Raw genomic sequence first — 26284 nt, forward strand, 5'->3', positions numbered from 1 at the left:
AGAAGAGGCACATCCTTGCTGACATCACTGTAAAACTGCATGAGCCTGAGAAGATGCAGGTGTCACTGTATTACTGGAATCTGTAACACCCAGCAGGACATTAAGAGAAATCTGTCTAATCCTGGACCTGTTATACAATTGCTTCAGCAATACCACTTGACAAGTTACAGTCACAGTACTCTAGAGGCATGTAAGTTAAACTTTTCCTTGCCTTCAGCTTTTAACACAATCTGACTGGATATTGTATTGTTAAATATAGATCAATACATATAAAATATTTTGGAATAATTCCGTACAAGAAGAATGCAGTGGGTTTAAATCCATAATTTACTTTCTTCCACTAACTGAGGCTAACTGTGGATGCATGGATGTGTGAGTTTACCACCGCGCTGTATTTTCTATACAGTTGATCATTTAATTTGGATTATAAATGCAATTAAGAAATGGTCTAAACCAATTCCTAGACATTACCAGTTAAGGAATATGAATTAATTTTTCGAAGATGCCACCTTACTTTCTTGAATGAATGATGAATGATAATGATGACCCCAACCTATTTCAGTTTGGTGTAGATAGTTTGTTTGCTGGTACAAATCAGAATGCCTTGATTTCTTAGAAAACTAAGCAATTGTCTTTGATCTTGAACACAATGAATATTCTTCCCCAGTCATAAAGCATAATGAGCCAATGAAAGAAGTTACATTCTATAAATATCAGTGGCCCTTGAATTCAAAAGTTCTGTACTTTTGATAACCCTAACAAACTTTCAATTACACATTACCTGAAAACTGTATTTTATTATAATAAATATGAATATCATAAATAATAATTTCTTATGCAGTGGTGTTACCAATTCCTGTATGATTGATGATACATGTGAAATATGTCTGTATTTTAACATTTAAGTATCGCCTGGTGATTTATTTTCAAAAGTACTGTATGGCCTCTGTCTTACACCAATTTGAGTTCAAGATCTTTATCATTACGTGACTTTATTTTTTCGAGGTTACACATGGGCACTTTCCCAGTGGAAAACAAGACTTAATCTGCAGATTGCAAGTTCTGCTTTTTCTTGTGTGATTCAACATGTTCATTGAAAGATGGCTTAATATGGTAGTAATCTAAATATTAAACTTATCTTCCATTATGTAATCCATCACCTTGAGGATAACATCACTTGCCCTCCCCAGAGCTATCACATGAGTGTAACAGTATGTGTCATGTGTTAATGGATATTATGTTGGAACACAATACTGTATATAGATATTCTTCTTATAACTTTGAGCAACAACACTTGAGTATGGCATGGATGGCAAAGTTAAAGTACTAAAACTCATACTGAATAAACTTAATTTTTAGCAGTTTTGCTTCATTTCAGGAATATTTGGCTTATTTTCAGAACAGCAACATGTACTGTAAATTCAGTTCAAGCTGCTACCACCTTGCTTTGGGATACTTTCCAAGCCACCAACAGGTGGGAAAATAGAATCTATCACTTTAATGGTTCACAAAACAAAAATGGTCTGCAGTATATTTATAAAGTGTCTGAATACATCCAGGTTTAACACATTTAGGAAATATATATAAAAAACTTAGTATTTCTGTTTTCTAGACCATCTACATTGATGCAGTTTTTGAAGGCTATTTTGACTTTTAGAAGATCGACTCTTTCCTGATTTATACTGAAGAAAACTTTTAGAAATCATTGCCATTTCTATTACTTGGCTTATGTAGTGTAAGGTTCCTTGACAAAACACTGATCTCTCTACAGGGGCCAGTATCAGCAGTTGCTTGAGGAGGGAAAGGAAGAGAAGTTTGAGGAAAGACGTGTAAACCTTCTGAAGGCTCAGGTGATGCAGCTGGAGAGACAGGTATTTGTATATTCATGTAGTTTAGAACCTACTACATTGCTATTTTAAAAATTTTTGGAATTTGCTACCAGATCCCAGCTTGTCTTACATTGCGATGTTCAGCCATTAGAGTCTTACCTGCTCAGTAAGTCCTTAGACAGGCAGCTTTTTTTTAAACACCAATTTGTAAACACCAACATAAACTGATTTACAAACATTCAAGTGGAAAAAATCAGCATTTCAAACAGTGATCATATATATAGTGAAATTATGTACTTATTTTGAGATTGATGTTCTAGTGCAAGTAGTATATTTGATAATCATTTCTTGCTATTTTAATGGAACAATGGTGAAGGTAGAAGGAGGTCTTTAATATGTATAAAAGTAAACTACTGAGACAATAAGTTAGAGTATGCTATGTTATTAAGTAACATCATTAAAATATGTCTATGTGCAGTCTATGTATTTGTATTTCTGAATTATAAAATATAGAATAGGAATATAATAGCTGAAGCTAGCTAGATAAACATCAAAGCATTTATAAAATTTAGTTTTACCTACAGTATGTTAGGCAGATCAGTGTATTGTGTGTTCATACTGGTTTGTATTGTTATAATCTGTTTCTTTGTGCACCAAATTAACAATTGTATTTAGAAGGCTGTGAATGGAAAGCCAACTGGAGTAGTTTAGTCATTTCACGAAACACCTCAGGAACTGAAAGGGCCGGGTGGACATTTTCTGGCGTTTAGTTCTTTCTTCTAAGACTTAAGAGTTCAGAAAAAACCACTGGTTGAGGTTCAATGGGTAAAATGGGTATTTGTTTCTTTGGTGCTAAACTGAAGGACTAAATCCCGCTTGTCCTAGTCTATTTTTCAAACAAAAGAGGGTGTGATGTTTCTGTTGTTGGTAAGAAATGCATGTAAGTGAGGTTGTAAAGGTGGCATTTCTTTTTAATTGAAGGTCGACTTTATTGCTTCAGTCACAGTGCAGTGATGCCACCACTCAATGAAAGATGGGCAGGCCCACTGGGAATGTTGCTCCCGAGATTAACATATTGTCACATTCCTAGGGCATTTAGGATCTGTCCATACAGTCACCCACAGTTGCTGTATCAGGCAGCATGACCACCACCTGACAGGAAACTCCCATAATTGGCCTAGACCTGTGTCTTATGAAATTGCCTTTATAATGGTAACATCATTATATCATTATAGAGAAAGAGTTATGCTCCTTCCCTTATGACATCATTAACCAAATACTTTAAATCAGGATCTGTTGCGTGCTCTGGTTCACAGCAACATCAGATCATGACCCGATCAGCCACCTAGGTGATGAGTTTGAAAACTGAATGTAAACATTAGCGACCCCTTAATAACATTACTGATCTGTATGACAGTAACGTGGTTTTATAATTTGAAAGGAGTTGACTTCGCTCTGTCCATGTACGAAGTTCAGCCACCTTGCAAGCTTATATTATGACACACTAAGTATTGATCACTTAGGTGGGGGTACCATGTGAGACATTATGTACTGTGACATTGGTAATATTTTGGACATTCATATCAGGAACCTTTTTTACAAATAAGGCAGTGATGTCATAGCCAAGCCATAACTTAATTTTGTTATCTAATATTTATCTTGAAACTGGGATTGTATTTATAATGTGTTTCATAATATTCTAATGAGGTATAGTTGGCATTAGTTGGTCAGGGGAAATTAGAGCATAAATGTATGGTTTTAAACAATGTAATATTTTGTGCTTATCCATTTTTTTGTGGCTTTTACTGGCATTTCATTGTAAAAGTGTTATTTCTAAACTGAGCCCTTCCTCTTTGTAGCAATTACCTTGTAGAATTAACTTAAATGGAAGAAAAGATGACTGTTCAGGCCTGGTCATTGCAAGGGGAAATGTCGAATCAAGAGTGACTAGTGTTGGCGTAGGGGTACTATTACATACTGTATAGGGATACTGATTCTTGCCTCCTAAATCTCTTCAAGAATTAGTGTGGTAAGAATACATGATTTTAATACAGATTCTTGTTGACTCAAACTGGCCACAAGACAAACTGCCAAGTACAGCAAACCTGAACTGCCAAATGGCTGTACAGAAGCCATTGTATATCTGCCATATTTTAATAATCAAGGATATTGTACTTTTACTGTGGAATTTTCCACAGTACCATGGAGGTCAAGTAAAATGTTTACCTTTCATGTAAAGCATGCTTAAGCACTTTTTAAGCCTGATTTTAAATGAGAGATTTATTGGTTCTCTGTAGATCAGGATACTCAGGAAAAAGCATTCTACTGTGTAATGTTTAATTTCTTTACATTATTTCTTCTCTGATTTGACTGTGCAGCATGTTGTCCAAGAGTCTTCATAAGAAAATACTGTAGGAACATTTACAAAAGAGAGGGGGTTATTCTTCCCATTTTTCTCCTTTTCTTTTAGTCACATTTATTGATCTCTCTCAGGATCTCACCCAGACATTTCCTTAAAGATTCCAGGGAATATGTGTGAGCAGCATGGATAACGAAGTCTGTTCCAAACCACCACAGTCCTTTTTTAGGAGTTCTCAGTCATACTGTAAATGCACAACAGCAATGACCTATCTGTTATATGTACACAATGTTTAAAATTAGGCCTTGCCAATGATCTTGTCTCGATTTCTAAAGGTAAAGATTGCTATTTCATGAAAAAAGCAGTTTCAGGTGTCCATTTTACACGTTTGCTTTGAATAGCAGACAACTGACTTATACTTCATCATGAATATTAAAGTATTGTATGTGTGAGGTGCTTTCACTGAATGATGGTGTCACTGTTACTGAGTGGTAAGTTAGAGGAGTTATTAACTCAATATGCAAATAGTAAGGATAACTCATAATTATTTTGTTGGAAGGATCTGAGATTTAACAAGTTGTTTTTGTTTACTGGTCCTCATTAATACCTAAACACAAAAAAATGTATTTACTGTATACTGTATGTGGTTGTTTCTCGATGGTCTCTTCAGGTCATCCTACTGGCAGAAGGATTAAGTTCTCAGGCGTGTCGCGGTCTTGAGGTGGAGAATGCCCTTGAATCTCTCACAGACAGACTGAGGTATTTCATCATCATCTTTTCTAAATTAGCTATAGACCTCTTAGTTCTTTGTCAGATTAATATCCTGTACTTCACTAGCACACAAGAGAAGATCATATGCAAGGGCAGATGAAAAGAATCTACAGTATAATTTATTTTTCTTTGCCGCGATCGACCTTCCTTAAATGTGACTGTTAAAATGAAATTAGATTGAAAACTCTGAGGCACTACAGAATATTTTTATGCTTTTTCTATAACAAGAATAAGGTCATTTTACTGTGCTTGCTGCTCATTTTTATGCAGAAAGCAGGAGTCATTTATGTCTCTTTTAAATTTGGGCTTTTATAAAAAGTGTAGAGAAAAACAGGGACAAAAAGGTGATGCAAGTTAATAAAATAAAACCAACCTGCATGCACAAAAGGAACCAAAAAGAAGCAGATCAGTATTTTCCTATCAATTAATCAAGGCTGTAGGGTAATTTAATTTGTGATCTGAGGGTTCACACAGAGCCATTAATTGGTTTATTAAAACTTTCTCTTATGTGCTGTACCTGAAACAAAAGGAACATGTCTATAGTTCTGCTGTACTAGTTACATGTGGTTCAATGAATATTGTTAGATTCACACATTTCCAATTAATTAGCCATCCAGAAATTGTCACCCCTGAGTGGCCATGCACATTGTATCCCAATACTCTTCTTTAAATCAATGTAGTTATTTTTAATGGGTGTTGTGCCAATCACGTCTACTCCCATATAAATGTAGCCAAGATTGAAACTGTGTTGAGTTAATCTATGGACCTCTTGGGTCTCCAAGCTACAAGCCTTGGGATCACATTTCTGTTTATGTGCAGCATTTCATCTATTTTTGTAGTACTGTGTTATAGCACCAAAGTTAAGATTCTAATCACTTGCGGAACAAGAGAGAACCCAGGATTAATTGATCTCTTTAATTATCATGTCACTGACATCCACTGTGCTGCTAATGGAACACTGATTTCTTATTTCATTTTAGAGATTGCCTATATTACTGTATTTAACCTTGTATATTACATGTATTAAACATGCAAGGAACAAATGCAAATTGAGGTTTAAGGAGATAGCATTGAATACACAAGTTTCTAGTTGTTAGCCAGTAGCTTGTCTTAACAGTCTGCAATTTAACCCTTGCTTTATTAACTGACTTCTCAGCATGATACAGGAAAGACATACTTTGGTTAAAGTAAATTTATAGACACTACCAGTGAAAAAATAAATATAAATTATAGTTATTATACTTTGTTAATTTTTTGAATAGTTAGATATGAAAGTTAATAATAGATATGCTTTAGCATAATATATAAAAATGCCATTATAGTTTTTCACATATACTGTACATGAAGCTATCTTTCACAACAATGTTTCTGATAGGTTTAATCAAATACTGCAATTAAGATATATTTTTCTTCTTTTTTTTTAGGTTTTTAACTTTGCCAAACATTATGTTAATGTTAAAATTAACATGTATTTGGTTTCGTTTTTATACTGTTGTTACTCAGAGCTTAGAATTTGCCTTCTTTTAAAATCTTTAGCTGAAAGAATTCTGCTTGAGGACAGTATTTTGTGCAGTCACAATCAGCAAGCACACATGCGAGGTGTCAGTATTCTAGGAAAACTTTTGAAGAATGTTGTGACTACTTAATTCTATGTACTTTAGATCCAAAATAATTTACTAATTGTAATTCTTTGTATTTACATAGTTCTTTTCATCCCAGAGGAATAAAAAATGCTCTACATATAGGAGTGAACCCTCTTGATGAACACGACAGTTATTATACATCAGCAGCTACTCTACAGCACATTAGGTGATAGAATAAGAAATTGCTTCATTAATTGAATTAATAGGGAACTTTGATGATGCAAGCCCAGAGTGGAATTCTGCAAGGACATCTTGATTAACACACCTGTTTTTATGAAACTTGCAATGGGATATTTAATGATGTATAAAAACATAATACATCTTGTATATACAGTATATGGTATGACATATACTGTATAGCATAGGGCAGTGGTTCTCAAACTTTTTGGACCAAGTACCACCCCTGATCTAACCAAAGCATCCAAGAACCACCTACAAGTTATCTTCTCATAGGAACCCCAGAAAATCTCAATGACCAACATGACCACACGTGCACACACACTCTAACACACATATAATAATAAAAAAACTTTATTTGTTTTTATAGCGCTTTTAAACGTGGCTTCTCAAAGCGATTTACAGAATGACAAATGGAACAACAACAATTAAAAATAAACAATAAAAAAGCACCATTTCAGTGAGAGGGGTGAGCCTGTTTAGTTGAGCAAAGCAGATGTAAATTCATTTTTCGAGTCTTGATACAATTCACAACAGAGTCTAACAGATTTTAAATCATCAGGCATTTTCTTGATGGTTAAGGTCTCGCAGTGGATGTTGCAATGTGTCCATTCATTACTGGAGCAACCTCTCTAATTTGTGCAACTACACTGCTGTGTCGGCTTGTCATCGCTTTAGCACCGTCTGTACAAACGCTGACGCATTTTATCCAGTTGATGCCATTTTCTTCGATAAATTCATTGAGAAGCTGAAATATGTCCTCTCCTGTAGTTCCTGTTGTTAGCGGCTTACAGAACAGAAAGTCCTCATGGGACATGCCCTCAAACTCGTATTTAACGTAAACGAGCAAATTGGCCAAATCGACGACATCGATAGAATCATCTAATTGTGGTAAAAAGCATCTGCTCATCTTAACACACTCTATCAGCGCACTTTTGATATCTCCGCCATATCAATAATTCTATGAGTGGCTGTGTCTTTCGGAGGGGGCAGCAGGTCGAGGTGCTTAGCAGCTTTTTCTCCACACATACTACGTGTCAGCTCTTTTGCCAACGGTAAATAAGGTTCTTCAAAAAATAGTGTGGGGCTTACCTGCTTTAGCAATCCGCAAGCTTGCAATTTTCCCCGTTTCCATTTAAGGAGTCCGTCTCAGACGTTAAAAGAAGTTATTTCATGCCCATGGGAGTGAAACACAGAGACGCTCAGTGTATTTTTCTCAAATTAACCTAGAACAGTCCTTAAATATTTTTCTGTTATCTATCACGCTTTCCTGTGCTCACAAGATTGCCAGCGTTCATAGTACGCATTTCTATGCTTTACTGTGCTTACAACATTGGCATTGTTCCAAAATCACGCATATTCTCTACCTCCCTATTTACTGGAGATACGTTTTTTTAAATACAATTGGCCGCTTTCGTTCGTAGCACACATTTCTATGCTTTCCTGTGCTTACAAGTTTGGCGGTGTTCCAAAATCACATGCATTCTCCTACCTCTCTATTTGCTGGAGATAAGTTTTTTAAATACAATTGGTCATTTACGTTCTTAGCACGCATTCCTGTAGAATGGAATAGAATTACATTGTAGCTCTTGTGTCCACTCAAGTATTAGCGCGCGCTGGATCGTAGTACGTGGGCTGCGTATTCGACACGTATTAAAATAGAAAAAATGAAAACCCGTCCTGATTTTTCGGTGCACACAACAAAGTTCCAGGGTCATATGGCGTACCAGCTGGTGGCACTCCACGTACCACAGTTTGAGAGCCACTGGCATAGGGACTTCAGTTATCATAATGGGATATTGGTTTATAAATTCTGGTCCAAAGGAAGGAGTGCTAGCCAATCATCCACCAGCACCACTTATAGCAACAACCTGGTTTTCCTTGAAGATCTTCCGTTCCAAGAGTTCTGACAAGAACCTATTGCTCCTGTCCAAAAAAAATTTGGATTGAGATTAAATCTGGAAGTATAACCATGCAAACAAATTAGAAAATTCTTGTACTACCTTAAAGGCTGATGTAAATTGTGAATCATGCGATTTGCAGGCTTTGTTTCTTCAAACAATAGCTCTGATACTGTATACCTTCTCTCCTTAGTGTTTGATGACTAGTAACAGAGCTTTTAGAGGTAACAAATCAAACTAAAAATATAAAAAGGAAAATTCCACACTTGAATGCCAGCGGTAGGAATAATGCGAAACATTAACAAACAAAATCAAAAATAGATGCTAGCAAGAGCAGGGGCATGGATAGCATTCTGGCTGAGCTGATCAAAGCAGGAGGCTGAAGAGCAGCATGTGAGACAGGTACTGTATGTGGCCCAAATATTGGTGTAATTCAATCCTGAAATGCTTATGAAGAATACCTGAGAGTCTGTGCAATTAGCTAAAGCTCTCATTATTCACATAAGCATGGAAAAGATCAACGTGGTTAAAGAACATTTGAGTGAAGAACAAGGTGTAATTAGGAAAGATGGAAACAGAAATTAACACTGAATCTAATAGCAGAAATTGTAGTAAATATACCAGCATAGCTAATGAGCTAGCCGATCTGCTCATGTCCTCCTTTTTCAGAAACATTTTCAAAAATGTAATGGCCACAGAAAACATAGAAAGTGGTGAAGGTTGAATAAACAAGAAAAGCATTGTTTTAGGAACATTTGAGAGAAGTGTAGAAAGGACTAAGGACTATACATAAACAAGCCTAACGTTAAAATCATAGTAATGAGAAGAAAAAGAGGAAATACTGTAGGTAGATGATGAAAAGTTTGAATGTGTGGAATAATTAATATATGTTGAAAGTTTGATAAATGACAGCAAGTGCTTCAGTGAAACAATTAAATAGCATTAGAAAATGTACATGACACGAGATTTGGAAGAAAGGCTACATTTCAATCAGAAGAAAACTGAGAATTCTAGGCAAATGCCCCTGTGTTTATAACACCTAAACCTTGAGGGAAAGAGATCTAGAATGGCTGAGTACATCTGAGATGAAGTGTTATAATGAACTGGCAGCAGTAAGTAAAAAAAGTATAGCGTATGTCCAGAACTTAAAAGCCTCAAGATCAGTAAATGAGTCAAAGATCACAAGCTGGTACACTTGGGGCATAATAGCAGATTGAAGGATGACAGAATACTGGAACTAGTAATGCCAGCAATGAAGGATAAAAGAGAAAACCAACAAGAAGCGGCTTTAAGGAAGCAGTAGAAATGTCACAGAAGAGAATAGGTTTATGAAATCCATCAAGAGAGAAAGAGAAAGGCTTTTGCCATTGGCCTTGACAGTTGCTTGAAGGACTGTAGAGGGCAATTTGATCGAATACCTTAATTAAAAAAAAAACTAAGAAAAGCAGAGTGTGATTTGCTTTGATTACAAAAATTTCAAAAGCATTAAATCTGACATTTTATTGGATCCATGTAGTAAATAGAATTCAACATGCATTTCCATTAGTATTTAAGAAAGACATTTTTCATTAAGAAGTTCTATAGACAATTGTAGAATTCGTTAGGATTGGTAATCCATGTTGGTTTTGTTTCTCATACAGATCTCTGCTAAGCCTTGAGAATTATTCATCAGAAGTCTTCATTGCACGGGCAGAGCTTATTCAATTGATTGAAAAATGTCAAAATATCCAACAAAAACTGCACAAAAACAACAAGGTAATAAGACTACAACTCTTCAACTTTCTTTTCATTTATTTTAGGACTTTCTCTCTACCACTATCTGGAATGTGAATAAGGCAGATGAATAAATAGATATTTAAGAAAATACAGACTTTCTCTCGGATTTTTTAGACAGTATATGTGGAAGCTTACATTAATGAACTTCAATATCAGATGCTTCATAATTGTTATACTTGAAACAAATCTTTTTAGTGGCCTTTGTATTAAAGTCATTACAGTTGTTCACACAAAATTGATATTTGTTAATACATTAGCAAATGTAAACTATTTAAATGGAAGAAAAATGTCTTCTGTTGTATGCAGCTTCTCATTTAAGCTAATCAAATCAAAGTACTGGTTAGAAATCATACTACATTAGAACTTTACTGTAACACTAATGACTGAGATACTTGGTTGTGTCTCCAGATTTACAATATGGTACAGTTTTATCCAATAAAGGGTCATGGGGGAGCTGGAGCCTAACCTGGCAAACAGTTGGCTCAATGCAGGTCATACCCTGGACAGGACCGTGGTTATACCCAGTCCAATGCAGGTCACACACAGACAGACATGCACAGACTCACACCAGGGCCAGTTTTCAGTTAACTTGCCACTATGTCTTAGGACTCTGCGAGGAAACTGGAGCACTCAGAGGAAATCCATGTGAATACAGGGAGAACATACAAACTCAATGCAGATAGGATCCCAGGAATAGAACCTAGGGTCTTAGTGCTGCAAGACAGCAATGCTAACCATTTGGCCACTATGCTGTCTTAGTTTAAATATCTCACAGATCAGAATTGACATCTGCGTGGTCTGTCTTGTGGTTTATAGCAACATAGTGCATTAATATTGTGTTGTGTGGAGTACAGTACAGTGCATTCATTTTAAAATTTAATCATTATCTTTATTTTATGCATCGGAGCTTTCTATTAAATTCTTTTGTGTAAGTTATAGATAGTTATTCCTCTTGCCTCAGACATTTATAGTCTTTCAGGCTCAAGAACAGAAGTTGACTGATGCGATTAATGCTGAGCATAGATTTCCTGTTCTTAGTAATAGGGGTGTTTTTTTGTTGAGAAATTTATTTTCCTCTGACTTACTTTGTACCTTGTTATCTCTCTGTGTCTGGCAGGACACTGTCCCCCAATTTCGTTCGTGCTCACATGTGGAATTGAGAGCCAACAGTGATGTAACACTTCTGTCTGCTCGCTAATAACATGCCACGATGATAGAAAGTCCTGTTAAATAATAGCCGAGATGTTATTGCATGCTTTATCATTGGCCGTCTCATAGACAATCTTGTATAACTGTCAGGACAATGTAATGGGATCATTTTGAAAGATAATCCTGCTTTTGTGGGTTTCTGTTTCCATCAATATAGGCTTAAAATTAAAAATAAAATAAAAATGAGTATCTTTTCTTTGCGCTCTGTATGTTTTTGCTATCTGTGGTAAATTTAGGTGGAATTTGTACTGAGCGTAAAACAAATCTTATAACTTCGAGCCACTGAATAGTTAATTCACTGAAGTATTATAAGGAAAATGAGATAACCTGTCATGTTTGTTGTAGTAGGTGCACTAATATTTTATTGAAGAGACATAACAGTCGGATTTATTATACTGATAAACATTTGTCATTAACAAGGGTCCTAATTTAAAAGTCACAAGATAGTCATGAGCGGTCAACATTTGAAGCAATATACAGTAAGAGCTTAAAGTTATAAATGAGAGGAGGCAATCTGGCCTGTCTTGATTATTGCTAGTAGCTAATTAGTCAGAGGATCGCATTTGTCTAATTTTTGAAAGTCATGCTATTAGCTTCAACAGCACAGCTGGGTAAATTGAAGCTGTACATCTGTGATGCATACTTTGAACCAAGTTGAGTAGGACGTTGATGGTGTACTGTATTTGTCACAATGATATCTTGCAAGAGCACACTGTTACTTCAGCAGAATGAGGGTGAGATTTGTCCTGCTGGAGTGTTGTCACATCAAGAGCCTGCCATTATGGCAGCAGGTGAAGTCACAGGACAGCATCATGCTGTCAGGTTGCCATCAGGCACTGCAGGTGGAGTGCTACAGTGACTGGACCATCACACTTGGACTTCCCAATTGCATTGATGAATTGTTTGACTGTAACGGCTTGCCAAGTTAGAAATTTCTAACAAGTGTTGTTGGAGCACTAATTTAGTCCAGTCTCCAGCTACCAATGACAAAAAGGCTTTGTTCTCTTGATTAGCGGGGCATATTTTTTACTTTCCTAATTTACGCAAGGTTTGACATTCAAAAGGTTAAGTAACCTCATTACCTTAGCATGATAAGGGTGACTGAAGTGTATCACAGTCAGTAATGAATGGTTAATTAAATCAGTCAAAATGACACCAGAGTAATTTAATCAATTTCCAAATTCTGTATAGTTTAGATTTTTTTATGTATCAGTTTGAAAGGTTGTAACACCATCTGTTGCTGGGCATGCTGACGGTCACTATGGACCCACCCGGATAATGCACACAATGCCCTTTTGTGGTGTCACAAGGTGTTCTTTAGTCATGGAAAACGTGGAAAACGTGTTCCACATTTTCGCCCTTGAAATGTTTTAATGTATGAAAACATGTTTTAACATGAGCAACAAGAGTGAAAATCATTTTATGACTGTTCACTTGGCAAAAACACTTTGTGGTTCAGTATACCTACATTCAACTAGAGGAATGGATGTCTACAATCCTTGTTGGAATGAATTGGTTGTGATGTAACATGTGCCTGGAAATTGTAAGAGTCACTGAGGCTTAGTCATTAAGAGCTTGTGCTTTGACACACCAGAAGTATATGAGGACCGATACAGATGTCTCGGAGAGGCTAGCAGGAGTCGTAGCCATTGGTATTTCAAGGCCTGTTGTTTTTCAGTCATTGATAGAACCCTAATTCTTTGTTCAATGGTCCAGGATATTGCAGTCGAGCGTGACAACCTACCTCATCCCAAATTTCTTTACATGGGTTCATTGCAACCACTGGAATGCTGTGTGCATGAAGGGATGCCTGTGTGACCATTGCTACTCTCGGGTTGATCATGTTTGTGTTAAAAAACAAGCTGGACAGTGAGATTCCCCACTATAACAAGACCTTCTGATTGGAATTGAGCATTACTTGTGCTGTTACCTCATCATCACACCTCCTTTGCTGAGCTCATTCAAAAGCATAATTCTACAGACGTTGCTCCCTAGCATTTGTGCGGAATCCGCCATCTGTAAATCTCAGATTAAACTTTGATTCGCCAGAGAAAATGACATCTTCCCATCTTATACTGTATGTCCAAGGTTGCCTCCATTTGCTGCCAACTGTTAGCATGTAACTTGATATTGAGTCAGGAGTTGGTCATGATAAAGCCTACAGCTTTGCAAACCACATCTGTTAAATGTCTTTGCACAGTTCTGTACAAATCTCAATTACAGCTTTGGCTGCAGTAGTGGCTAACTGAAATTTGTGTTTAAGACATCCTGTTTTGGTGTGATAACATGGGGTACCAGGACAAAGGCAGTCACTATCTCTAACAAGCATCCAAACATGGTCTAATAGATGATAGATCTTAGATGATAGATGGATACACATGACACAAAGTGCTGGAACATTCCAGCATTCATCCTCCCAAGTTCCTGGTTCCTCTGTGCAATCCTCAGTCTTAGATTATAACTAAGCCTTTATAAGCCTTGTATGCAATGCATGTACATCTTAACATCCTCTCAAAAAATTATAATTCTGTTAAATTCATGCACCGTGGTGTTTTTTGTACAAATTTAGAAACAGTATTAGTTGTATCTTTTTTCACCACACAATATTCTGTTTCTCTTTTTAATTCAGGAACAGAAATGACCTGAAGATTTATTGCATATTTCCCCCTAGTCTGATGTCATTGTGTTTAAGTTGACTCTCACTTCTAATTTGGTCTTGCTAATCGCTTATCAGTATAAAAATGGTGACACCTTAGTAACATGTAGAAGTGTGTGGTTTTTTTGCAATGTTTACTTTTCAAATCAATTTATGGTGCATCTGTTGAATTGACACCACTGTGTGTATTTTTCCTTGTATTAACTTCTTTACATCCAAGGCAAAGTGAGGGATGCAGATTTAAACATAATTAAAGATTTTATGACTTTATGAGTTTGCAAAATGCTTACCACATTATTTTCAACTGTTAAGAATACTTACCAGTGATAACTTTCATGACTTTTGACAATACCATGTATTGATGCATCTTGCTCTTTCAAAAAACACAAAAATAACACAATAACATAAATGTGTTTAATGTTTTATGCCTTTCAGTATATAAGCATTCTAACTTGCCTAATACCTTTGTTTCATTGTTCCCAGTACACATTTTTCCTATGCAGTTTCTTAATAATAAACATAATATCCAGTTTTTCTATGTTTCATTTTATTATTTCAGTTTCAATCGAATTTGCAATTCCAAATAAAGCAAGTGACCCAGATGGGCTTTTAAGACCTTTGGCTTTCCATTTGTTATGGCAATAATGAACAATGTAAAAAGGCTTGTTCTTAAATATGCTCTTATGCCTCCGTGTACTCTGTCAGCCTGGCTTTATTTCATAATAATTTGTTTGCTGATTTATGTGAGACGGGTTAAAATGCTGCTGAAGAGAGCATGCATAATACCCCGTAATTGAATTAATTAAGCAAACCATCTGCAGTGTTTCAGACAACGTACACTGAACATTACTCCAAGAGTAATCAAGTGAAATGAGTAAAAGAAGGTGGACGTGGATCAGTTTGTACAACAAAGTACTAACCAGTTTTAAGAATCCACAACAGTAATTTCCTTATTTCCCTTGCTGCTTATGTTGTTGTTTTTGCACTGCTTTGCAATTACCTTCCTCTTGTGCAAAGCAGTAGCAGGCACTGGCTGAATGCATGATTTTGTGCCTGACTGCTCCTACTAATTATAAAAATCTCCCCATTGTACCGAATTGGCTCTGCTCTCTAAACAGTACTTTTTTTTAATGTGTAAGGTTTTTAAATGTACATGATTGTAACTTTTACATTCTTTTCACTGTTTATTTTTCTTTATGTTTAGCAAAAATAATCTTGATACATAACATGCCAGCTTTCAAACATTTTTAGTGTGTCTTACAAATTCTGTCGTACATAAATGTGGACCTATTGTACACTTCTGCAGGAAACAAGAATCGTTTTTTATAACAGTGATGAAAATCATTTGGTTCTAGAAATCTTGTACATCCTGTTCCCCATGATTGCTGTATTAGAATATTCAAATAATGCTGCAGCTGCTCCAGCTTTCCAGTAGATGGCCACTGTGATTGAGAGTACTTCCCTGAGATAATAGCATGCAGAGGCTATTGAAGCTCACATGAAAACATTTGGTCTTTGTTTTCAAGGCTTATTAAACCTTGTCTGCCTTTATTTATTGCACTTCAAAAGCTCAAACAACCATCTATCATAATTCTTTGAAGTAAGGGACTCAAAGTGGGCCAAGTGGTTAACACTTCAGTGGGGTATTTTCCACAATTCTGGGGCTGGGGATGGGGGTTTTCAGCAATGAATCTACTGTCGGTCTTGTGACACTAATGGTAAACACTTGCTTCTCACTTACAGGCCTCTCTGTCTGTCTGCCTCTCTGTCTGTGGTTCTAACTGACTAATTCCAGCCCCATCTGTCTGTTTTAAATCCTTGTTTGGGACAAGAGGTTGATCTGTTACTGTCCGACAGTCTTTAAGTGAGGTTGCAGTCTTTAGATTGGAATGCTTTTCTTTTAAAACTGGCTTGCCCCCTTACATAATTATATTAAATAAAATAATTATTATTAATGGTGAAGATGAAGATCATTGTGCAGATGTGTTTTTATGTTGCACGTTCTGTAGAAATGAAGGGGCTGATAAAAACATCTGGATTATCATGAGGAAGTTTATGAAGGTATACCTATTTTCAGTAGCTTCACTTGTTTATTTTTCTAATGATTTTTGAACAGGATTACTTTTTTGTTAAGTTTTTAAATATATATTTCTTCTTGTTGTTTTGATTGAAAACATATGGAAAGTATGTATTACAGAACTCAATAAATGGCTGCTGTAGTTCGGTGGAAAGATGTTGACCCTTGATTTATTGACCCTTAACTGTAAATTAGAGGGTACGTTTAGTCTTGGCACTTAAGACCGCGGTGCACAAACTGATGAGTTTTGGAGTGCAAAAAACAGTACTTGACCTTTTCTTTATAAAACTGTAACAGGACAACATACAGCAGCCTTCTCATTAGCAGGGATTGAGGCTAAAATTATTTCACGTTCTCTCATTTGAGATGTTGATGCCTTATTTGGAAAGAACCTTGTGCTGGGATTTCTAGTTCTGCACTCTCGCTCCATCTGGGTTTCATCAGATAAATGTTATGGCTTGTTAAAGTCATGCACTGCGTCAAAGAGACCACAGATTTGTACTAAGACCAAAAGATAAATACTTTCTTTATGTGAAAAGGTTTGTTTTTATAATAGCAGTAAGCGATTTACAGACTTGCAAGCCTGATATTCCTACTGGTCTGTACCAGGTAGTTTATGATTATTAGTGTTTTTTTATGCCCCGAAAGTCAAAAGACAACCTGTTCCTTTAAAAAAATTAACAACAATAAACATGTAATTATGGGTTGCCCAGGTATAGTAAGTTGAATATAAATGGAATGCGGATGTTTATTAATTTAAGACACAACCTGAATGCATTTACCCTACAAATTTGGTGAAGACAAGAAGCTAATTCCTAATGTAACTGGACCAATTTTTTTGTAAAAATAAAATAAGAAATTTAATAGAGGTCACATTTATCAGATAAAAGAACAGTGATTTTTTGTCGTTGTTTGTGAGGTTAGCTGCTGTTTTGTGTGCAGATATTAGCTACATAGGATGCCATACGTAGCTAATCTGGAATTCCGAAAGGATTTCAAGCTAGCAATTTGTCCTTTGTTTAAAAAAAAATGTTAAAAAAGACAAAAGCTATTTTGGGGCATCGCAGCTGTGTCTCTAATATCCCTGCAGGGGGGAAAGGAACATTGAATTAATAAAGAATTCATTCTCACAAATACAGAAATTATTATTCAGTCTACATTGAAGAAACGGTTTTATTGCCTGTGTGCTTTCAGTGTTTGTAAGTTCAGAAATCCTTGATGGGCTCACTTGTGAATGCATGACTTGTCTGCCTCAATTAATAGGGCTTCTTTGTTGTCCTCTGTTCTCTGTAATTGAAAGCTGGTTTATATCTGCTTATAAGAGTAAGCTTAGAAGATGTTTTATAACTGCAAGTCTGCAAATTTAACTTTGCTTATTCAAGGTGTTTTACATGCATTACAAATTAAGCCATGGATGTGGTGTTCATGAAAAATGTGCTTTGCTGAAGATTAGAATGAAAGGTGGAAGGTGAGAGGTTAATGTGTGTGGTGGTGAGGGTCAGGTGTGTGTTTGCCTTAGGATTTTGGGCACAAGAGAGAGATGATTCCTTCTGATAAGACTCTGGGCTTTAAGGACTTGCTATAAAATTTAATTGCGTGGAATAATTACCCATAAGCTGTAGCCCTTTTGTCAGGAAGTCATCAAAGATAGATCTGGTCTTGAACCTGAACAGAAGCCAGGATTGTACCATGTCAGCTGCATATGGATAGCTGTAATTACTTCACAGAAGCAAGTTAGTTATTAGTTTAAAAAATGTCAGAAGCGTCTTTAAACCTAATTTGTTCTTGACTCTGAGGTCACTGTTATTCTGCTTTGCCTTACAAGCTTTTAAAGAGACAGCACTGAAACTAAAAATACTGTAACTGGAGCACTGGTTTTCACTTTCTCTTTTTCTACCTATGACTTTATAAAATAATTTAATGAAGATATGATTAATACATTTTGTTTTCAGATCCAGTCTTTAAATAGTGTTAAATCCTTACAGTGTATTTTTCACCCATGTAAAAAATGACAGGATTATAAAAAATGGTCTGTTTATATGCAAAGAGGTTCTTGACAACGTTTCTGTAGCTCTGAATATCAGGTAGCCCTTTCACAAGAGATTTCTGTAGTTCTGTTGAAAATATATACAGTATATTTCAGAAAGATGTCATCCCTTCAATTCAGAAACATATTCAGATAACTAGTTTTATTTAATACTGAGCTGTGCTGTCACCTAATACATGCACAGTGCACTCCTGGGATATAAAGTACCATAGTTTCCAGAATTAAGAATAATAAATATATTGATAGAATTAAATGCCTAGTGAACAAATGTGTAATGTTGTACTTTCTCTTTTTTTTCCATCTGTCCCAAGCATCTAATCAAATACACATTTTATTGGTTGTGCTTATCTAAAATGGCATGGTGGATAAAAACATACTGGAGTCTTCTAGAAAGAACACACACGTTATGTTTGTGTCCAGTTGCATTGCTTAGCTGTGCTGCTCTTTTGCCAGCTTATGCCAGAAGATGTCACCAAATGGTAGTTTTCTCTTAGAAAGACATGCAGTATGTACAATATGTATAGTGTACTGTAAATGCATGAGGACAAATCTTGTTATATGAAAGCATCAGACTCAAAAAACACAGTTTAAATCTAGCCATGAATATATTTATTTTTATCTGATAAACATTTTTTTACTATTTTCAGTTTTATTTTCATTATTTTTGCATTAAAATACTGAACTCAGCCTTGGACTGTGTAGTGTGTGTAGAGCAATACACCACTTTACTAATCAAGCTTGGATTGATGTGTTCAATATCAAATAGGTAATATGCACTTACTAGCTTAGTATCTCCTCATTACTGATTGAATCCAAGAATTTAATAAAAGGGAGGTTAAATTGTGTTCAGTAGCTTTTGAACAGCAGATGTTTCAGGGGGAGCACAATCTGTTAGTATTTTACCTACAGAAGAAAATGATTAATTTTTCTCTTTTCAGAAGTGCCTAAATTCAGAATAGGTGAGTCTGACGTAACACCTGTGTAGAAGAAGTCATTTCTTAAAGGTCAAACCCGAGCTATTAATGATGAGTGTTGTCTGCGAAGAAGTAATCTGAAATACAGCACATTGGATGCCTGATCTGGTGTGGAATTACCATGATAAAGAAGTTTGACCCATTTTTTTCTATGACCATTAAAGGTTAAATGTAGTTTAAGAGAAAGTGAATTACAAAATGGTAGTGTCAGGGAGTTAAAGGAATGAAAATGAACCTGCAGCACTTAATTAAAATACAAATCAGTGTTAAATTCCTGTATAGATAACTAAAGGAGGGAGAGAGGTTAATAAAATATATTTACTTGTTAATCATTATTACATTGCAAAACCATACAGTGGTAACACACAATGACTTTGATGGTAAATCTTAATAGTGTAGTTAGGGGATTGGTTTTTAAGATATTTTCTTGTATTTTGGGATGATATTTGCATTTTTTAAACCACTGCTTTCATTAAGTAGTAATTCCAAACATCAGCAGTGGTCCATAACATAAATGGTAATTATTATACTGTATTTCTTTAGCTTAAAGGCACCTTTCTTGAGTGAAGATTACATTGACTACTGTTTGATTTGTTTTAGTTACCAAAACCCTAAAAATAAAGGAATAAAATACATAAATAATATAATATAACAATATAATAATGTACTCTGTCTAAACACTGATCTGCTAGTTTGTTCTCTACTTGTTACAACTCTTTATTAAGTTAATACAGTTACCAAAATGTGCTCATGTAAGATGCTCATGTAAGAGATGGTTTTATTTGTTCTCAATTTATGAATCTGTTCGGTCAGTTAAGCAACATGCAAAACAAAGGCAGCCCAGACCCTGTAACCTCTCCTTGGCCACCCCATAGTGTGGCATTAATCTCAGTATTTCCCGTTGGAATGTACTGTAAGAGCAGTTATACAATCTTTACATAAATCCATAATGGTACAAATCAGTACATTCAAACCTATCATTCTATCTTTCTAAACAGTGCCTAATTGGCTTGAGACTCCTTAACAATACTGTATCCATGCATTATTTTCAAAGCTTTATGATTTGTAACATTGAATGTAAATGCAAAATGCAGTTTAGGCATAATTTAGTTCAGTTAGATGAGAGTTAACTTTTGACTTCAGACAGCTGCGGTGTGGGTTCTGTTCATTTGAATGGAATAGCCATAAGCCCTTGAACATTTTTTCCCTACCCCTTCTGCCCCTTGAGGGGATTTTCACTACACATGATGTGCAATGTTTTTGTGGAATTGTATCACAACAAATAAAAATTAAAATGATCTAGCTATAATCGCAAATACCTCTTTTCATCCTAGCAGAATTGACTACTTTTGAGGATAAGTGTGCTTGAATTGTTTTACAGCACCAACATGTATTCTTGTTCACAATGTGCTGTGTGCAAATATTTCTACAGAATGCAGTGTCATTGTAATAAATAGAGCACAGAATAGTACTATATAAACTAAACAAAAAGCCATTGTTTGATTCATATCCAGGATCTGATGAATGACATTCATAGTTATTATGGCAGAAAAACTCCTGATATACCTTTATAAGATGGAACAAAAAGAATATTAATCTTTAGGTTACTGTTACAATCAATATTAGTCATGAAGACTTTACAGCATTGAAGGTGTTTAATCATATTTGTCTGACAGGTTCTTGGAATAATCTGACAGTTAAAAGGCATGTTGACAGCTAATCATATTTTTAAGGATAGACTTCATTTCTTTGTGTTTGTATGTGTGTTGCACTTTGCTTTGCTTGTATAGTGCAGTTTTATTAATTTACACAAATACTTGCCCTCTTCTGCAGTCATAAATATGTTTCAGACCAAATTAAAGCAAACTGAATTCCACAGTACAAAGCCTACTGTGTTTGCTATGAGAAAAAAAATAGGCAAGTAAACTTTAATAAATCAATTTCTAGATTGTAGGAAAACACATTAATTTCACAGCAAATGGAAATGGAAGTATGAATTAAAAACACAAATAAGAACACTACCGTCCCAGGAACAGGAATAAACAAATGCCAGTCTCAAGTATTATTAAATGCAGCCTAATATTAAGCAACCCCTATTCTTTTAAAGGGACTCAGAAATGATTTTGGGGATTGTATTTATCCTAGTAATGTATAAATGAATGATTGTGTATCATGTCTGCAATGTGTATGTATGTATGTTTTCATCAAAAGAAACATCTACCTCCACATTTGTCCTCTGTCTGTTATTATTTGTTCTTTCAAAAATCCCACTTTGAGTCTTGGAAAGGCTAGGGATTAGAGCAAAGATGCACTTTCATTTTTTTCCTTTAGTAATGAGTGTTCCTCCAGGGCAGTGCGGCTGTGACTATATGAATTGTCTTGATAATAAAGAAGTGATATTACCTGTGAGGAAGATACTGGATTGTAATTTACAGGAGGGGACTCAGTTGACATTGGTAACCTATGTGCGCAAAACCTGAGTGGTTTATAAATGTCATCAGAACCCTTGGGGTGAAAACATCTCTAGTGTGTGAGTGTGGAGTATAGTATATGTTCCTTTTAAAAACAGTTTAATTTAGTTTTTTGAATGCATGACAACACTTGTTTACCATCTGTCTCTTGCATCTATATTTGTATTTTTTGTTTTGTGTAAGTTAGAATTATAACATTCATACTCCTTACTGTAACTTGTATATATAGATGATTTTACATTCATGGAAAATATCACAGAACTATTGTCACTTTTCCTCCATTTAGAGCTAGCAAGTACAGAAGAACAAACTGCAAATTTAATAGCTCATGAATTCTTGCTGTACAGCAAATATAAATGTATTCATCACTATGCGTGAAGGAGTGGAGAAAGACAAGAACAGGTAATTACTGCAAGAAAAGGGAGAAACTGAATCATGAACAATTATAATTCTCATAGCACATTCATTTCCAAACTGCTCAGTTGTTACCAGGTATTGAACAGTTGGTCTGACAACCCAGTATTATTATTTTTTGCTTTTGAAGTGTGTGTTAAATAATCTTCTGCTATTCATGTTAAATTCTTCATTAATGCTTTCTCCTCACTTAAAATGAGCAGAATACAAAGTACTATAATTTATCTCTTCAAATGTAAATAGCAATCTGTTCAAAATGCACATAAATATTGCTCAAGTATATTTCACCATAACCACCATTTAAACAGTCCATGAATAGCAATATACAGTATGCTTTTCACTTAGTCCTTTTGTCTGGGAATGTGACAGTTAATTTCAGAAACGGTTTGGTATGGTGCACCCAAAGTGGAAAATACTATTCTATCGCAAAGCAACATAAAAGCTTTATCATATAATATTTATTTTGTATCCAAAATCTCTTTTCTATATTTTGTAGCTTAGTTCTGTTGAACTATTTGAGAATATTGATAAAATAAATGAATTTCAATGAAGCATGTTTTTATTGTTGAAAACACAGCAAGCCAGCATCAATGAATCATTACGGTTAGCCATTGAAGGCTGTTATTTCAGAAGGGTAAGATATTCAAGTGTAATAAAGATTTTTTGCCACATTTTTTTAACTACTTGGTGTCAGTCATACGCACCAAACATTTCAATGTTATAACTTAGTATTACACAGCAGAATTACTGTTGTTATTATGTAGAAAGCTCTTGAGTTGGTTAAATGGAACAGTTGCACAGTACATGTTTTCCTTCTCTGCATGCAGTTTTCTCTGGAGTTGTTTTTTTTCTTCCTACATTTTCATGTAAGTGAAATGCTCAGGTGATGGTTGCCAGGTGGCATCAAAAAACCCTAAAATTCCTAACTCTCTTCCTCCCTCCATGTTTCACCCCCACCTTCACCCCTCACTGAATGCTAGCTGACAGCTTTCTGGCTGATCCCAAGCCTGCTGAGAAAAAGAGCTAGGAAAGCTGGTCTCTTGAGTAGAGGCTGCACCAGCGCAGATCAGAGGTATATACCAGATGGTGAACTTGGCAGTGAAACAGGGAGTGTAAAGAAGCTCTTATTGCAGTCAACCCATCATCCGTCGCAGAGCACATGCAGCAGGCAAAGAAATAATATGATAGAGAGGAACTGTTCTCTTGCCTGGGGACTGTATAAGAGACTGGGCGTCCTGTACTCTGGGGTTCAAAACAAATTATGCTGTTTTGGTGAAAAAAGAAAGAAAGAAAAATACAACCTCGCTAGGTTTTGTACAACATTGTTCTCTTATTTCAATTACAAACCACCTAATGGTGGAAAAAAGTGGGATGTACAGAGATGCTTTTCTTTAATTGTCTGTTTTATATTCTTGTTTTCCAAATTGTAATTTTGAGTGCTGAATATAAACTAACGCTGTTTTGTAATTTAGTTGCATCTAAACTAGAGCTGTGGAAAAAAAAGCATAAATGGCATAAATGCACTGTGCTTCTTTGGCTGTAAAAGTCTAAAACATTGTTATATGCCCTCATGCTGTTTCTGAAAGCTTGAATTTCCTAATTCCTGACCTTGTGGAAGAACATCACTTTTCAGCAATAATAAAAACAATAAGAACTGACACTCTGAGGTTAATGTTTGCATCATATAAATGAGCTCAAATTGCTGAACTAAGTGTACTGTCTGCATTTAAAAACATAGAAAAGTTGATAAAATGCAGTCTTTCTTTTCAAGTTTCTAAAAGGATTACACATGTTAAGTATTTTGAGCCATTGATCATTGCCTTTTTATTCTGTGGTTGAGACAGTGGTGCTGGGAGGAGAACAGATTCTGAAATCAGATACTTTGGAAAACATTCCTACCCATATGTGTCTGAAGACCTAATGGATAGAGAGGTGCCAAAACGCACTGATGCCTCAGCCTTCTTGATACAGACAATGATACTTCTATACTGGATCGGTTTATTAAATACAGTAAAGTTTTTGGATGTTTATGCTGATTTTTAATCAGGACAAACTTTTTTTATACAGTATATATACTTTGACTGCAATTTAACTGTAAGTAGCTATTTGAGCATCTGAGAATGTAAGAAAGTCAGTAATGAACCTGGCTTAGAAAGCAGCACTGCTGCATAAATCAGCCTTTATGTACAGTAAGTATTGGCAGATGATGCAACATTCCTGATCATGAAAGAGTCTTACCATCTTCTGCAGGCTAAGTTGAGATTTTGAAATGTTTGACTTGAAAGTGAAATCTGATAGTTGACCAATAATATAAGTATAAGGAGTTTTAGTGAAAAAATATAAGCCCTTTAAGACATAGAAGATTGGATCTTTTAATTGGAGTTTTATTTTACATTTTTACAATACTTTTCTTTTTAGAAGTATGGATGCAGGTGGACATAAACTTGCATGAGGATTTTTTTTTGCCTCATGCAATTACAGTTGCATTAAACACTATTGATGCAATGCTTTTATTGCTCTTTTTTTGCTTTTATTTTATATTTTCAGTGCCAACTGATAATAACACCTAATTACTGATTTACGTTGTTCCAAGATGGGAAGAGCAATCAAAACCCTTTTCTTGTTTTCCATCTTTGGAATTTACTCTCTTGGTATGATGCTCACCAGATCAACTCAAAAAGAATGGAAGTTGGTTTGGCTGTAAGATCCAGATAGCTGCAGGCACTAACTTGTAATCATATAAAAGTCTCAAAACAAGAGCTGAGATATTCCAGAATATTTGCTTTGGCTTGTGGTGCATCCCTTACATCCAAGACCACAGTCTTGACAGCTGTAGACTGTTTGTGGCTTAAGTGAAAAAGATGGGTACTTGTCATTTGAATGTGTAAAACTGTCACCAGTGTGTTTGTATTCACAGATTTAAACTGTGCTGGCTTGCTAAAAAAATGCTTTGGCCTTGGGCATCATCTCTGTATGCACGGCTGAACAAAACATGTTCTCGCTATTACAATTTAGGATCAGCAGTTTTTCATAAACTATAATCAGGTAAACAAGCAAACCTCTCGCATTAATGTAACTGAATTTATGGCTGAGTTTAAATTTTCTGTGAATTCGATGTCTATTTTATTCTTATTTTTATTACTTAGTATTCTGTAGTATACAGTACATTAAATATACAGTTATCATGTCAAAATTACTGCAATGCATTTTAAGCTGTGTTCCGCAGATCAAACTTGGCACTACAAAAGGCCATTGTGATTACAGACCTGAGGATAAGTGAAAGTTCAATGGCCTATCTTGAACTTATTTCAAAGGTTCTCATTAATTGTCAGTTTTCCACAAATAATATTCAGATATTCCAGATGGAGCTATTTTCAATATAAAATGAAATTGCATATAATATAAATTGCAGGTGTTTTTTTTATTTTTGTATTTTATAAGGGGAGGCTACATTTATACTCATTCTTTGTTTTCTTGACTTATAACCTTAAAGGTAAAATAAGTATTCTGTAGTTTTTTGACCAGAAACAATAGATTCATGATGTAGTGAGTCATTATTGCCAGACCATAAAACATTTGAATCCAAATGATGTCTTACTAAGAAAGACTTTGTGTATTCTGATTAATTTACAAGCAGCAGTGTTTCCATTCTAATCAGTATAGTTTGCATTAGGGGTCAGTCACAAACAAGACTCTAATGCCTGTCTAATTGCAATAAAAACTACACATAGTTCATGTCTGACTTCCTTCCTTGTTGGGTAATACAGTGCATCACATGCATTATACTGTATGTAGATGTTTTGGCCTCACAAGAAAAGATATATTTTTTTAAAACTTTGGTTGTGAAATTACCAAGCTCTCTGTATTAGGGATGAGAGAGTCTGTTTTGACTCAGTTCAATAAAACATCTGTTGTCCACCCTTGTAAGGGGAAAGGGTATTCTCAATCACTTACAGTACATCAATGTCCTCTGCTCCTTA

The 26284-nt window shown here is 35.4% G+C and overlaps 1 protein-coding gene across 4 annotated transcripts in view; it reads left to right on the forward strand.

Moving 5' to 3' along the window:
• Positions 1–26284, forward strand: part of LOC107079619 (uncharacterized) — a 114979-nt gene that overhangs the window by 28687 nt on the left and 60008 nt on the right. For all 4 annotated transcript variants that reach the window (XM_069187173.1, XM_069187171.1, XM_069187169.1 and 1 more), the window contains 3 exons: positions 1772–1871; positions 4859–4947; positions 10321–10435. In XM_069187173.1, coding sequence (XP_069043274.1) covers positions 1772–1871; positions 4859–4947; positions 10321–10435 — 304 coding nt within the window. The remainder of the gene's footprint in view (positions 1–1771; positions 1872–4858; positions 4948–10320; positions 10436–26284) is intronic.

Source organism: Lepisosteus oculatus, chromosome 3 (assembly GCF_040954835.1).
Source record: "Lepisosteus oculatus isolate fLepOcu1 chromosome 3, fLepOcu1.hap2, whole genome shotgun sequence".
NCBI classification, from domain to species: Eukaryota; Metazoa; Chordata; class Actinopteri; order Semionotiformes; family Lepisosteidae; genus Lepisosteus; species Lepisosteus oculatus.